The following is a 15,036-nucleotide window of genomic DNA, read 5'->3' as shown; positions in this document are numbered from 1 at the left end:
GTACAATATAATAGTAGTGTGTAGTATTACTCTGTAACATTGTAGAGTATAGATATTTAGCCGCATTGTAATGTAACGTAGCCTATCAAACTTTTCAAGCCCGGTCTGAATTATGATAACTGTTTATGATAAAACCTTTGTCTTATTCAGGTTATGTTAAGTTATTATTAAGCAATTAAATTGTATAAATGATATGCCTGCCCATACAAATTCAATTAAAGAAATATCGTATTGTAGGGCTACTGCAGAATTTTTTTATTTTTTATTATTACAATTAAATTACTTGATTATGTGTCACTATGTTACACTAGGAACTAAAGATCAACTCAGATCGGAAGCATAACATAAGCGGACCGGAAATGCACCAATATTATGTTCCGTTTCGTACCCGCCCCTTTTAGAGCATGTAAGCTAATGGTTGTTTGCTGTTTATTTGTCATTTATCTTAAACAACATGGAGCATCAACACAACATGGACTCAAAGGAACCCTCTCTTTACGCAGTACGTACCTGTCATTCAACGTTCGCTGGTTTCTGTATCAACAGTGCAATGTAATGTAGCACGTTAGCCTGGGTTAGCTAACGTTAGCTAGCCAGTAGGCTAAAAACAGACTGCAGCATGTCGTGTGGCTTAACTATCATGTGTTTCAAATGATCCGATAAGCCAGAATCTGTTTAGTGCAGGGGTCTCACACTCGGATCAGGTGCCGGGCCAGATGCAGCCCACTTCGATGTGGCCCGCGGGCCGGAGTTTGACACCCCTGGTTTAGTGGTTTCTCGTCTGTTTCCTGTTTTGTGAGTTTCGTGTTTGTTGTGGTCCAGATTGGATGTTAATCTTATCTAAAAAGACGTTTCAGTTTCAGGCCCAAACAAATAAGCATACAAAGAAATCTAAAAAAATAAAATGACGAGGTCCATTAATTGAACTATGAGTTAACATTTCTCTCTCCAAATCTGCAAAGAAACTAAAGTTGTCAGAAAAATGTAGTGTAGTGGTTTCCCTTTTGGGAAATACACTATTAAAACAACATTAGAAACAGACCTAGCGGTAGGTAGGAACAGGATCAAATTATTAGTATTCAGAGGCCGTCTGTGTCTTTATAGTGTGTTGTCTGTTTTATAGCCGACCAGCTCCTTGGTAGATATGTCACGAAGCACAGAGGAGGACTCTTTGGTGGACGGACCTCTGATCTCTGCTGACGTCCTCCACTCTGCCATCAGCAGGGAGTTTCAGGCCGTACCAACACCCTGCCATGCCGCCCTGCTGTCTCTGCTGCATGTATGATATATACATATATTTATTTACACAGACACACACACACACGCACGAGTGGCATAACTTTGAAAAAAAACTGCTTTGATAATCAAGTCAGTAATTCAAGGAAAATGTTCTGAAATCATTTTTCATTGCAGCCCTGTACTTGTAAATTTAACCGTTAATTTCATCAAAGAAATTTCCAAACGAACTGAGTAATGCAAAACATTTCAGTACATTTATCTAATGCATCCTCTTAAGCTGTATGTGGGCAATGCACCTTTTATTTTCAACATGTACTTATATTGAGAGTATTTATTGATCTGTGCTGTCTATCATCTCCTGTGCTCTCTCTCCTTCGTCTCAGGTTGTGTACGTGGTGTTATCAATGTGTGTGGCGCTCTTGTGTGTGTTAGAATTTGGGGAAAAGGACGTGTGCGCGAGTATTCTAGGTAACGTGCGAGGCGACAGTGTCATTGTCTTTGGGAAGGTGTGTTTGTGGGTGCTGGTGCTGCTGTTCACTGGGTGCGTGCAGCACCACCACAGCCAGGCCAGACGCAGAGGGTACCTGCGGTTCTACAGACAGACGCAGGGGCTGAAGCACCTGACGCTTACCGTGCACTCTGCAGGTACGTCGGCCGCACACATGTTGTCGGGCAACTGTGAACCCCTGCTGAACATGTAGGTGTCAATTTTCTCCACAAGATGGCAGTAAGAATTTCTGTATTTCTGTATGTTTCTGTGCAGGAAACGTTATTCTGCTGGTTGTTCTGGCTTCGCAATTATCACCGACTCTGCAAACCCAAATGCTGATCGGCATCCTGGGGGCGGAGCTCTTGTTTGCGTTGCCGTGCCTCATCTATTACACAGGTAAACTGATCTCTATTTTGGTATTAATTCTCTCTGGTGTTGCAGATTAGGGTTAGACCTTCAATGCACGTAATGGCCGGTGTAAAGAATCCAACTTCAGTTAAAAGCAAAGAATATTTTTTGATTTCGATTTTGTGGCATGACTGAAATTTTAGCTTGACTGAAATTGATACACAAAAAAAAAAAAAAAAAAAAATGAACCTTGAAAGAAATAGAATTGAACTACTTAAATCACTGCGGATACATTTTTCATAGTCTAAAAACACTATTTAAGAAAATAATAAGAGTTAGAACAATAGTTTTGCTGCGCAAATGAACAGTGAATTAGCAGCAATGTCCAAAATCACAACTGAGAAAACCGCACTTCAATTAGTGATAAAGCCATCAATTCCCTTTATCCACATTTTCAATGAGGTATCTGCTGTATATTAAATTAAGTATTACATGCAAAAAGGCAACCAGGCAGGATTCTCTTCTTTATACAGACTCTCAAAGTCTGTATAAAATATTTAATGGATCAACATGGTGTGAAAATCTTCTCCAGTGTCACAGGAGCAGCATCATTTTTCTGTGGATGGTGGTAGTTATATATATATATAGAGAGAGCGAGAGAGAGAGACACACCTTGTAGATTACACACACACACACACACACACACTACCCCCCATTCTCTATTTGAGCACATTCGCATCACAATACCCGCCCTGCCCTTTTCAGACCCGACAGCATGACAATCAACCATTGAGCTCCCTGTCCTCCCTCTGTCTCTCTCCCTCTGTCTCTCTTCCTGTGTCTCTGTCTCTGTCTCTTTCTCTCAGACGATCAGCTGACTATTTATTTCTGATACAAACACCATGCAACCATATGATCATATCCATTGTGTTTTTATACGTCTTTTGAAGTCAGGAACAAATTGGTTAAGTTGAAGTTCTGACTCGACTGTGTCAGTGTCCTGCTTGAGTCGGCTTCGGCTGCAAAAACCTACCAGAGGGTTAGAGATGGAGATTTGGCTCCATTTGATGCCTTTCTTTTCTACTATTATAATACTCAACAACATTTCTTTCTAGTTGGTCTAAACATCCCTTGGTCCAACACTTTGGTCAGAAACGGTTGGATAAATTCCAATGACTTTGTGTTCAAATGCTTATAAGATGGAGAAAAAAAGATCCATTTGCTTCGGAAGTCAGAATTAATAAGACAGACGTGCTAATAATCGGCATATTACTGCAGATTTTTCACTACTCCAGTCACCTTGTAGACTGGAGTTCGATGCTTGTTTTAAAATCAACCTTCTCATGAGACGTACACGCTTTGTAGAATCTGGAGATTCCTCCAGGTCTTAGCAGGCGTACTAGTTACGTCAGCATCGTGGCCTTTAAAGACAAAAATGATTCATTTTGCAGCCGTATGTTGTTCTGTGATACGGTGTTTACTATTAAATGTTACATTTTGTGTGATTCATAGATGTGGGAAATCCTATTTACATCTCAGCTGTTTGTATCATGACTAAATAGACTAGTTCAATCATCTTGACGAGGGCTTGATTTCTGGCCGAATTTGTAATTGTTTCAACCGCTACAGACAATTTAACAAGTCATAATTAGATGAATATTATTAGATACCATTAGAGCCGCTTTATCAGAGGATATTGATATGGGAGAATGTCTAATGAAAGGAAATCCATATTAAAGGGCTGTTTGGCAGCCGAAGGGCGCAGATTTCGAGATAGCAGAGAGAAGATAAGAGGCATTAGGGTTTAGCCTAGCCACGGGGTAGCCCTCGACCCACTCCACCCAAACACAGGGCCACGCTCACACATTGTCCCCGTGTTTACAGTGTGTGTGTGATTCAGCCTGTGGAGGAGGGGGGGGTTGGGGGGGTTCTGTGTTCGCCCGCCACATTCCTGCTCAGATCAGTGCAGTCGGGCACGACGCGAGCCGAGCGACGCCTCGCAGCGCAAACACAAGCGCGCTCACACACACACACACACACACACACATTCTCCTGCTGATGCAGAGTCAAGGTGACATCAGAGAGTTCATTAGAGGGGGACGGGGGGGGACGGGGGGCTGCGAGGTGGCGACAGAGATGAAAAACCTAATTTCAGAAGAGAAGGAGAGATATAGGGCCTGCAGCAATGAAGTCCATACAGGAAGGCCTCGTTCCACTTCTCTTTGAAGTGCATGCTCATTGTGAGTGTGTGAGTGCGTTTGTGTGAGTGTGTGTGTGTGTGTGTGTGTGTGTGTCTTTGAGGTTTGCTGTATGTTTCTGCCTCTCTCATTTTAACATGAATACACTCTCCTCTATAGACCTCCATGCACATCAAAGCCACGTCTTGGCCTTCAAAGGCTAAACTTAGAAGACATCCCTCTCCGGACGTTAGTGTAAGCACTGCAGGGCGCGGGGTGAACACACACACACACACACACACACTGAAACACACACACTTACAGTATATGAAACTATCACAGACTCGGAAACACATACCGACAGTATATAGAACTATACCCGGTCGTTTTCTCTTTTTTATATCATGTTTTTCTTTTTCTTTTTATTGCACTCCTCGTTGTGTGAGTCCAGTTGTTGACCTCCTGCACCGTGTGCAGACTAGTAGATTGTCGCATCGTGCCGTGCACCGGGCTTTGTATAAGTCTCTTCCAAACCGGCATGCTTCCGATGTCTCGCCATCTTTCCAGCTGGTATAGATTCGTCTGCCCAAAACTTAAGTAACTTAAGTAATCTTCTAGTTATCTCAGAAACTTCTTCTTATATTGAGACAAATACACCGATTTCATGCGCAGGCCGACCTAATTGTTAACAGACAACCGACCTCAAGCAGTACTCTTCCTCTAAAAGCAACACTACTGTAGCTGTGGACGGCTTACTTATTTGGGATTTTCTCATTTCTGCATTCATAAATAACTAATAAATGTGCGTTGCTTCTTAACCCTCAGCTTTTCCTACAGCTGCTGCATGCGACACAGACCCACGAGCAGCACTCCCCATGCAAACCGGAGACTCGCACTCCTCCTTTTTGAACTCCTTTCAACGTGCCTCGCTGCCGCTGAGAGGCGTCCGATGAGGGAGCCCTCGCCTCGCGTCGCGCTCGTCAGGCGCCGCGCTCGTCGGGGTCCATTTCCTCCCCAATTTTCTTTTGATTGTGATTCAGGCGGTGCAGAGTTGCGACGGGTGTTTGTGGCACCATCAGCTGTTAGCACCTCCGCCGGCCCGCTGTTATCACCTGGAGAGAGGTCGGGGTCTGAGCACTTGTCTGTCCGGTCGCGTGAGGGCTCGAGAGCCCCCTGACGGGGACGCGTGAAATGCGCCACGTCCTTTACGGCGCCCGCGCTCTCCCATCTGTCTGTTTATGCGTCCATCCGCCAGAGAGTCTGTCTCTGGCGTTGGCCCCATGCTGTAATACAGAGGACTCCACAGGCCCGAGGGACGACCTGAATATTCTAAGTGACCTCGTCCTAGTGACCCTCTTGCAGTTTGTGCCTTTCGTTTAGGGCATTTACAGCTTTGTTAATGGTACAAGTGAAGCCAGCGCTCTGGTCCCTGCATTCACTCTGGAAAGTTAATAAAACCAGAGTAACAGATATACAATTCTCAGTCTTCTAATTTACCCTGGAACGTACACGCTTTCCTTTTTTGACAAAGTTAACAGAAACAACAAAAAAAAAAAGCCAGTGGAGCCAACAAAACTCATTCTATAAAATCTCTATACAATACATGCTTTTTACACGCATGATGCCCCAATGACTACACGTGCCCTGCTAACCAAGTCTCAACAAACAAACCTTTTAGAAATGGTTAAACTGATTATGCCTGGTTTTTAATTTATCTTTTTATAATACATTTATCTTGTGAATCAACTCACTAAATAATTGGGACGTTTATGCATTTTTAATGATATTTCTATGTAAGACATTTTCCACAGCACCTATTTTTTAAATAAATAAAAAAATTAATGGGATAGGATTGATACTATTTGATATCAACCTCCAGAAACGGTCGACATTTCTCAGAGAAAATACAACAATGAAGGAACAGCCCAAAAGTCCAAAATCTATTATCATAAAGTGTAAATACAAAACACGTCTAAGTAATATACGTTTCTCAAATATGTTCCTGTGAATGCTATCGTCAAAGTGTTGTCGTCCTCAGTAATGTGTGCATGCAGACATTTGTCACGTTACTTTACACGGTAAACTCTCCCAGCTTGTTATTTATTTGAGAAGCGTTTTTGTTTCTGCTTTGTCCTTTCTGGCACAAAGCTCTTCGTTTTTCTGCCTTTCTGGAATGTCTTTCTCTCTCTCACACACATACCTGCTTGCTATTGCTTTATTTACAGACAAAAACACACACACACACACACACATACAGATTTAGGACCTCATTATGCAGGAATGTGCAGCATTTCTTTAGATTGTGTGTGAGTGTGGCTGCTGAGATGCTGCACTGTAACAAAGTAAAGATAGGGCTCTTTAGAACCTCCCTGACAATTTCCTTTGGCTAATGACACTCGAGTCTTATCAACGCTCTTCTCTCTGCCCTCCCTCACACAGGCCCGTAACCACACACACACACACACACACACACACACACACACACACACACACACACACACATCACGGCCTTATCTGATTCAAGCAGCACTAACATCTGCCAACATATTTTCGCCGCGGCTCCTCTTGCAGCTACTGGAGACTCGACACCCACACCTTGCTGCCAACCCCGCCTCCTGTGTAAAGGTGTATGTTTAGGGTGTTAGAATTAGAGGTTTGAGTGCAGGATATGGCAGCTCATAAGGACTAAGTGCAGGATACAACAGTCCGTGTGTGTTTAGGGAGAGGGAGAGGGATGTAAAACTGTAAAAAAAAAAAGAAAAAAGAAATGCGTGCAGTTTCTCACCCGAGTGATTCCTGTTTGCAGAGCGGCTCTCGCGGGCCCAGTAACGTCTGCGTGTCTTTGTGTGCGGCCCGGACAAGAAAAAAAAGATGGTTCGAGGAATGTGGAAGAGAAAACTGAACAGAGCAATTTGTGTTTTGTGCTTTTAGTCCAAGTGATGCGGTTCAACCGCGAGCGAGCCGCACCAGATGTGAGCCAGGAGGAGGACTCGCTCAGCCACAGTGTCGGCAGCCTGCCGAGGGAGACCGGCTTCAGGTACGGCCGCCGAAGACGCGCTACGTTATCGGTTCTGAAAATCTCTTACTCTGGATTGACTCCAAGTAGAATTCCCATTCCGTCTTAGTGGTATTAAAGAAAGGTTTGCCCCCCTCAGTGGTGTGTTTTAAAAGTCTTCGGAGGTTAATTGAGCTGCGTGTTGTTTGTGTCACAGAGAGGGCTCCAACCTGCACGAGGTGGTGGAGAAACAGGCCGACCTGATCGAGTACTTGAAACAGCACAACACCCTGCTGAGCAAGAGGCTGCTCAACCTCTCCGCTCAGCACTGACCGCAGCCCGGCCTCCTCCTCCTCCTCCTCCTCCCTGTGGGCCGGAGCCAGATCCCCTAAACGCTCCACTCTCTGGACACAAAGGAGAAAGGATGGGGGGGGTCTGTGGGTTTGAGAGAGACGACGAGAAGCTGGAAGAAAAACACGGTATAAAAGACTAAAAGCACGGAAATCCTTGTGCACGCAAGCGAACGGGCACGAGGCGGGAGGGCTTCTCCGCGACGCACCTGAGACGGAAAGATAAAGCAACAGGAGGAGGAGGTGGGCCGTAAGTGGGGGGCAGTTAAAGAGGCAAAGTGGGAGGAGGAGCAGAGCAGTCATGGGTCACAGATCAGAGGTGAGGTTTCTTTTTTTACTTTTTTTTTTTTATAACTGTAGAAACCTCCAGTGACCCGTGTATGCCACCGCTTTTTAAGAGAAACAGGAGGCGAAACCGTTTTAGATCATCTGCAGTAAGAGATGCTGGAGAGAGGTTTTAAATCGTCACGGTAACGTAACGCTGTGATTGTTGTATTTTATCTGTCCGAATGTGTAAATGCTTTGTTTGGAAGCAACTTTTTTCTTTTCAATTGTTGAGTTTGTGTATTTGTGTGATATTTAATAAACACATTTTTGTGGAACTCCAAGCGAGTGTCAACATCGGCCGGTGTGTGTGTGTGTGTCTTTCACCGTGCCACCTGCTCCGTGTTCAAATTTACCAGCAACGGGATCTGCGTTAACGGAATATTGGAGTCGCACATTTGAAGATATTTCTTGTATCTCGAAGCCCGAATCCCCGTGAAGTCTGTCTTCAAGCCTGTTTCCAGATTACCATCAACCCTCAAAATGGCTTCGCTTTCGTTGTGGTTTCAACACGAAACTAAAAAGAAAACACTACAATGACTTTTTTAAATTTTTTTTTATTAAAAAGGTTTTAAATGTAACTCGATAAACATTTGAAGTGCATACATAAATTATAGACACTTTGTAGGAACACCGGCCGCGCTCACTGCGACGCTTCCAGCTCTTTGGTCCGTAGCTTTGAAGTCCAACGTCAAATATACACGATGAGGCTGTTGCTCCTCTTCACTCGCCGACGCAGATGGAAGGTGCTTGCAACTGGGATCCGTTTCCACCGGGATGCTAAAACACAGCATCTTTTTTCTTTTCTTTTTTTTTTCCAGTGGGGATGAAGGCAGTTCATCGTAGCTCTGTTGCAGCTACAGACATACTTGATAGTCTTTAAATTACATTTTCATTGCGTCTCCTCCACTTTGCAATCCATGCGTCGATGCTGGGACTCTCCTTAGGTCACCTCCATTCTTGTGCTTTGAACTGTGATGAAGAAAGAGGAAAAAAAATGGATTTAGCGTCCAGCGAAATATTTCAGGGTATGACAAAAACAGTTTTAAGTAGCTGTACCGGAGTCCCCCCCCTGTTTTCGAGCACTCCACGTCGCACTAAATCCTTCCTCTTCATCGTTAGTGAGATTTATGTCTGAGCCTTTCTCCCCCTTGCACGTCTGTCCAATGTGAACACACACCTCTGCCGCTAATCACACACACACACACACACACACACCTTCCTAACTGCCACCTGCAGGCTCTGTGACCTTGTTTTGTTCCGTGTATCACACAGCTCCGCTCGTAACCTTTTTATTTTCCTTTTCCACAGAAACACATGTACGGGTGCGCACGTCTCACCTTAAGGGAAGGGCACTCTGGAGTGGAGGGGCAGGCAGCGTCTGTACGGGCAGTGGTGCCTGTGGTATCTCCGGCGGAGGTTCAGCCAGTCTGCAAAAAACGCATTTTATTTTAAGTCCTTGTGTTTCATACAAGAAATACATTCTGTAACTGCTCATCAAATGTCATTTTCAATGTAGGATTCCTTCAAAAGTTAGAATTGTGTCTGCGTTTGGCCCCCGGCCTGCAAATCACCGGACAGGCCTAATTAATCCCAAGTGGGGGTTCTCAGCCCGAGCGTTTTAGCACCCAACGTGATAAAAACAACAGCGCCTCCAGTCACCATTTTCCATGCAAGTCAAATTTTTTGGAACTAACAAAAGCCTAATTATGTCCCCAAGTTTTCCCCTGTTGACCAAAGATAAGCCCCCTTTTCATAGGTATCATTGTTCGGACCCATTTACCATCTCAAGGCGACCCCCCTCTCACCCCCCATCTCCACCTCCCCCCTCTAATAAACTGGGACACACGTGGTTTTTTTTTTTTTTTTTAAACGTCCCTAATAAATCCACTTTGACTCCTGCGGTCAGCAGACTGCCAGCCAAGCCCAGGAAGAGATAAACTGCCAGATGACTTTATGACTCCCTCTTCCTCCCTCCCTCCCTCTGAAAGAAACTGCTCCCCACGCCCCGAAGGCAGGCTTCTTTACACTTGGCACTGCTCCTCCATGTCATGTTAATAAAGCCCGGGCTATTTGCATGGCGTTTTTTAACACCGCGATTAACAAAAGCGCGCCGGAGTGCCTCCGAGCGGCGGACAAAGGGGCTCCCCGAAGGCCGCCGCTGTGCGATCCCCGGCGGCGCTCCGCTCCCGTCCCCTCCCTCTTCCTCCCTTCATCCTCCTCCTCCTCCTCCTCCTCCTCGTAGGCACATGAACCCAATGATGACGACCCCCCAAACCCTCCGTAAAAAAAAAAAAAACATATGCTGTGGAACCGGGCCGCAGATAACCAGCGCTAAGTCTTGATTTTCTCCAGTTAGCAATGAAAACAATATTAAAAATTATAGAGTTAAAATTACGTTTAAAACCCGTAAACAAAATTAATTAATTAAATTAATTAAAAGTAATTTTATTTATTTTTTTACAGGTAAAAACTCATTTTCACCTTTTTTTAAATTCTTAAAATAAACGTTAAAAAAAGTAACTTGACTACAACTGGCGTCGCGCCGCATACGGAGTTCGTACGCTCGCTAACGACACGGTGATTTACGGCACATCGGGTTTTATTCCCACTTCGGCCCACGTTGTATCACTACAGCGGCAAAAGGAGCCGATGTTATTAGAGTATTATCATCATAATAGCGTTGTGGGTAATAGGTAATAAGTTCTAAGCTAAACCTTTTGACCCCGCGACAATTAAAGCAGTTAACCGTCACGATAATTTAGCTAGCAAGAAGCAATTTCTGTGGTTACAGTTCATCGCCCGGTGTGTGAACAAGACCGCTGTTTAAAACCTCTGACCCGGAGGGGGGGGGGGGGAGATTATTTAAACTGCCCCCGTGTTAACGGACACCTGCTGGAGCACCTGGACGGGTGGATGCTTACCTGGCCGGACGGAGGAGACCGACGCTACGAAGGCCACGAGCAGCAGCAGCAGGTAGAGCAGGTCGAAGATCCTCATGGCTGCGGTTGAAGAAGAAGAAGAAGAAGAAGAAGGTGGTGGTGTGTGGGTGTGTTTCACCCCCCCCCCACACACAAAAAAGCGCCTGGAGAGTGACCCGGTGACCCTGATCGGGACCGGCGGTGCTGAGCAGCGTGTTCCTGGTTCTCCTCCTGCTGTGTCTCAGTCCAGATGGCCCACCGAGGGAGGATCCAGAGTCCGGCGAGACCGCTTCTCCTGCAGGATGATAAGTAGGTTTCCCCCCGGAGGAATGCGCGGGTTCAACGTGTGTGTGTCCGTGCGTGCGTGTGGGTCCAGTGAGAGTGAGATTGTCTCTATGTTTCAGAGCAAAGTGGCAAAGATGTGTCTCCCCCCTCCGCCTTTATACTGCCCTTTTTTTTTTTCGGAGGGAGGTGGGGTATTGGGGAGGGGGTGTAGCCCCCACGTCAACCCCTGACACACACACCCACCCACACACACAGACCTCAGCATTGCACGTATTGACCCCACATGTAGAGGTTAATTTAAATGACAGGAAGCCCCCTCCGCACCCTCCGACTGCCCCCACCCCCCCCTCACCCTCCTGAACACAGACCCTCTTGCACGCAAGTCGTGCACGTGAGCGTTTCGGAACTTACTTTTATCACTCAGAAGTTTTAAAAGTAGCCGAGAGGAAAGGGCCAGGTCCCTCCCTCCTCAGCGGCCCCCCCGCGCTCACATCTGGGGCTTTTTGGGTGGATGCGTGGTATAGGTGGTGGAGAAAGGGGGTGTGGGGAGGGGGGTGTTTGCATCGAGCATTTCGGAGCCGGGGGTCCTGACTGAATGAAATGCAGCGCTGCATCGTACTAACGACACTCTAAAGGAGTCATGGCCGTCTTCTCAGGTTGCCATCTGCTGTCTCTCGGTCCGTCTGTCTGTCTGTCTGTCTGTCTGTCTGTCTGTCTGCCTGTGGGGGGGGGGGGTTGGCGTCTTCTCATTAGTACATGTATCAACAGTTTTGGCACTGACAGAAATACGTCTGTATCAAAAAATGATCAAATGCATGATGGGATTCTCGTCTGCATCCTTTTGTTTTTCGACCAACTGATTTCATCTGCAAAATGTATCCAAAAAAATGAACGGGTTCCAAAGCTGTGCACCGGGGATTGAACCCCTCCACGCCATTCGAGCCTCCTCTTCCTCCTCCTCCACCCGCGGGGCTGTCAGTGGGCCGGGGATTTTCCCTCAGGTGGACCACACGTCACTGGGCATTTAGCTCTGGGGTGACTTCTGCAAAGCTGCGGGGACTCATTAGCGTGTCTGCTCGCGGGCCGTCTCTGCGGACTGAGACTCCCCATTCAGCGGCGGGCTAATGAATTAACACATTAAGATGAAATGTCAGCCATTACATGTGAATGAGGATTAGAAGAAGCAGCAGGACGCTAATGGACCAGCGGCTCAAAATACTCCCAGAGACTTTGAACAAGCATCTGCACCCTCAGCTTTCTTCAGGCCTCAAAAACAGAAAATCACAAAAGAGGCCAAGAGTCTTGAGTTTGTGTTTTTCGTAGTCTGTGTGTGTGTGTTTGTCTGTCGTTACGTCTTTGGACATTTTGCCTTTTATTGCTTTATGGTGTTTGCAAAAATGTTGCTTGGGTTTGGTTAACGTACACACACACACACACACCCTCGCGTACGCACTCATTCATCCCGCTGCAGACAATCAGCGGAGGTATGTAGTTCGTTTCTGTGGGCGAGCTGCGCTTTGCATCGGCTGCCATTGTCTTTTAAAAAACTTTTATTTTCCCTGTTTGAATATGGTAATTTAGTTTCAATTGTCATTCAGAGCCGCCTGGCATCCACTTCACCAAACTGCAGCCACACTCGGCTTCTCCCGGCTTCGGCCCCCGGAGACAGAAAGCAGTGAATGGTCACCCCACTCTCTCCCCACCGGGTTTTCTGTCTGACCAAGGAAAGCGTGTTGTAATATTTGCTCTTCCTGGGGATTATACGTCTTTACATGGATTACCCGGCCTGCTCAAACACCCCCCTACGAGGGAAGCACGCACGCACACACACACACACACACACACGGAGGGCAACCCTGCGGCCTCGGTACCTTGGCAGGGCTGCACGGATGAACCACGTCCCCCCCCCGACAAAGGTTACTCTTTGGTGTGTGTGATTAGAAGCGTCGGGTACTGGACTTCAGTACCGACCCGAAGGTGTTCACTTAAATAACACATTTAATCTCATAACATCCACATTGTGCCAAATCGCACAAATTTATCAGAGCCCAAGACGTCTTCGGCCGTCGTGTTTTGTCCCGTAGGCTAAAATCAGAGTCTTGAGTACTGAAAGGTGTCCTTGTTAAAAGGTTGAATTTACATATTCTTGAGCTGTGTGGAAATTCATATATATTCAATGTTGGACAATTTCTTTTACCAACATTCATAAAATATAAAACCATATTGAGAACCTCTGAATATACAGTAGTTAAAAAGCGCCATCTTTAAATTTGCTTGAAAATTGAAACTATTACAACCATTTTATTTTTACCAATTTTCTGAACCTGTTTATTTAATTAATAATTAATTTATGGAGCTTTATAGAACTACTATTAATCCTCATTCAGATAAATAAACCCAAACTAAACTGTTGTACCAGCATTACAATGTTTCATCATACCCAATTATAGCCGCAGTATTAATCCGACACCTTTAGTGGTCAGTTAAAGTCAACAATGCATAGTGTGTAACTGGGGAAAGCGTCTGCAGAGTATCCGTCGTCGCTCCTGCTCAGTGACTGCCATCTTTACGACGTCGGAGGAAGCTCCAGCCTCTCCTCCCCTCCTCGAATTTCACTTTCCTCTTTCCTCTTCGCCCCGTCTCCTGTCCAGGTCACGCAGATAAAGAGCTTCCTCTCCGATAAAACACGGTTTCTCCGCCGCTGGGACGAGCGCTGCGCTTAAAGGTGACCGATTAAAGAGAGATAACTGCGTAAAGTGTCCTAGTGTGTGACCCCACGAGGCCCCCACACGGACTCCACAGGACACGGGATTTAATAAGCAGCATGTTGGGTTGAGCAATATTACAAGGCCATAAGGCACAGAATGATATTGTGGTCGTCTGTCCCCTTTGGACGCCACTGGTTTTATTAGACCTTTGCGGCGAGTAGAACCGCTCTATAAAAAGTACTATTGGGACATTTAAATGTTTCATCACTGTGATGAGGAATTTGAATTTGATTCGGTCACAAACAGACGTGTCCCTACAGTCCAGACAGCTTCTCCACTGTTTTTTGGGTTGGAAAGATAACTGCAACTCAAGGGAAAATTGCAAATATTTGCTGTTTTCATTTTCTCAATTATAATCATTTCTTGCCTGCTTTCCATTGCGGCCTACTGAAGTGAATATCTGCTCTTTACAGAAAGCTGGTTGGACGATACAAGACATCTGAATGGAAATTATGAGGATTCTCTCACATTATAGTGACAAAACCGTGAATCTAATAACTGAGTAAAACCTCATCAGTTTCTAATTGATATTGTTCTTCTCATCGTAACCAATTGAAATGGTTGCAAAAATGTTTCCCCAGCTGCGTTGGCCGCTCCCTCCTCTCGGGGGAAAGTGAGACAGCAGAAAGGTTGCGTGCCGCGATGTCTTAACTTTTCCTCTCGGGCTCGGCGCTGTGTGTGTGCGTGCGTGTGCGTGTGTTTGTGTGCGCCAGGGCGGTGATTGCGATCTAATGGCTCGGATGGGTGTCCATCGTTAGAGTGATAGCAGGTCCGTTGTCATGCCGCAGAGGTCATCAGTGTTAATGAGGGACGCGGCCGGCCACAGCTTAATGACTCTTAAAACCCTTTATCTGCAATGGCCTCCATACAAAACCCAATGGACGCATATACACATGAACAGCAACGAGCAGCAATACACACGCCGGGCGTTTGGACCATCAGCACACATCTCGCAAATGAGCCGGGCGGGTTTTTTCTTTCTCTCCCTTTTCTTTTTTTCTTTTTTATTCTTCTTTCTTTCTTCTCCTGCGACAATCAAAAAGATAGGATCTCACGACGGTTGATTAGCTCGCTCTTTATTCCGGAGCGCCCTCCTCCCCTCCGCCGGGCAGCTAGACGGCCGACTGCGGAGGAGTGAC

At 45.9% G+C, this 15,036-nt stretch overlaps 1 protein-coding gene across 1 annotated transcript; it reads left to right on the top strand.

The window, feature by feature from the left end:
* Positions 1-316: 316 nt before the first annotated feature.
* tmem192 (transmembrane protein 192) lies at positions 317-8,207 on the top strand. The gene is made up of 6 exons (XM_040187368.2): positions 317-502; positions 1,124-1,279; positions 1,623-1,884; positions 2,003-2,125; positions 7,186-7,291; positions 7,467-8,207. Exons 1-6 carry the CDS (start codon positions 455-457, stop codon positions 7,579-7,581), a joined length of 810 nt encoding a protein of 269 aa, XP_040043302.1. The 5' UTR covers positions 317-454; the 3' UTR covers positions 7,582-8,207.
* The last annotated feature ends 6,829 nt before the right edge of the window (positions 8,208-15,036 follow it).

This window comes from Gasterosteus aculeatus, chromosome 9 (genome assembly GCF_964276395.1).
Source record: "Gasterosteus aculeatus chromosome 9, fGasAcu3.hap1.1, whole genome shotgun sequence".
Classification (NCBI taxonomy): Eukaryota; Metazoa; Chordata; class Actinopteri; order Perciformes; family Gasterosteidae; genus Gasterosteus; species Gasterosteus aculeatus.
The sequence above is the reverse complement of the archived record's forward strand: the minus strand, read 5'-3'. Positions and strand labels throughout refer to the sequence as shown.

Excerpts from the sequence above, each read along its gene's own strand:
- tmem192 (XM_040187368.2), top strand. The coding sequence starts at position 455 with ATGGAGCATCAACACAACATGGACTCAAAGGAACCCTCTCTTTACGCA. Across the intron at positions 2,126-7,185 it reads GTGCCTCATCTATTACACAG|TCCAAGTGATGCGGTTCAAC; the intron begins GTAAACTGATCT and ends TTGTGCTTTTAG. Across the intron at positions 7,292-7,466 it reads CCGAGGGAGACCGGCTTCAG|AGAGGGCTCCAACCTGCACG; the intron begins GTACGGCCGCCG and ends TTTGTGTCACAG.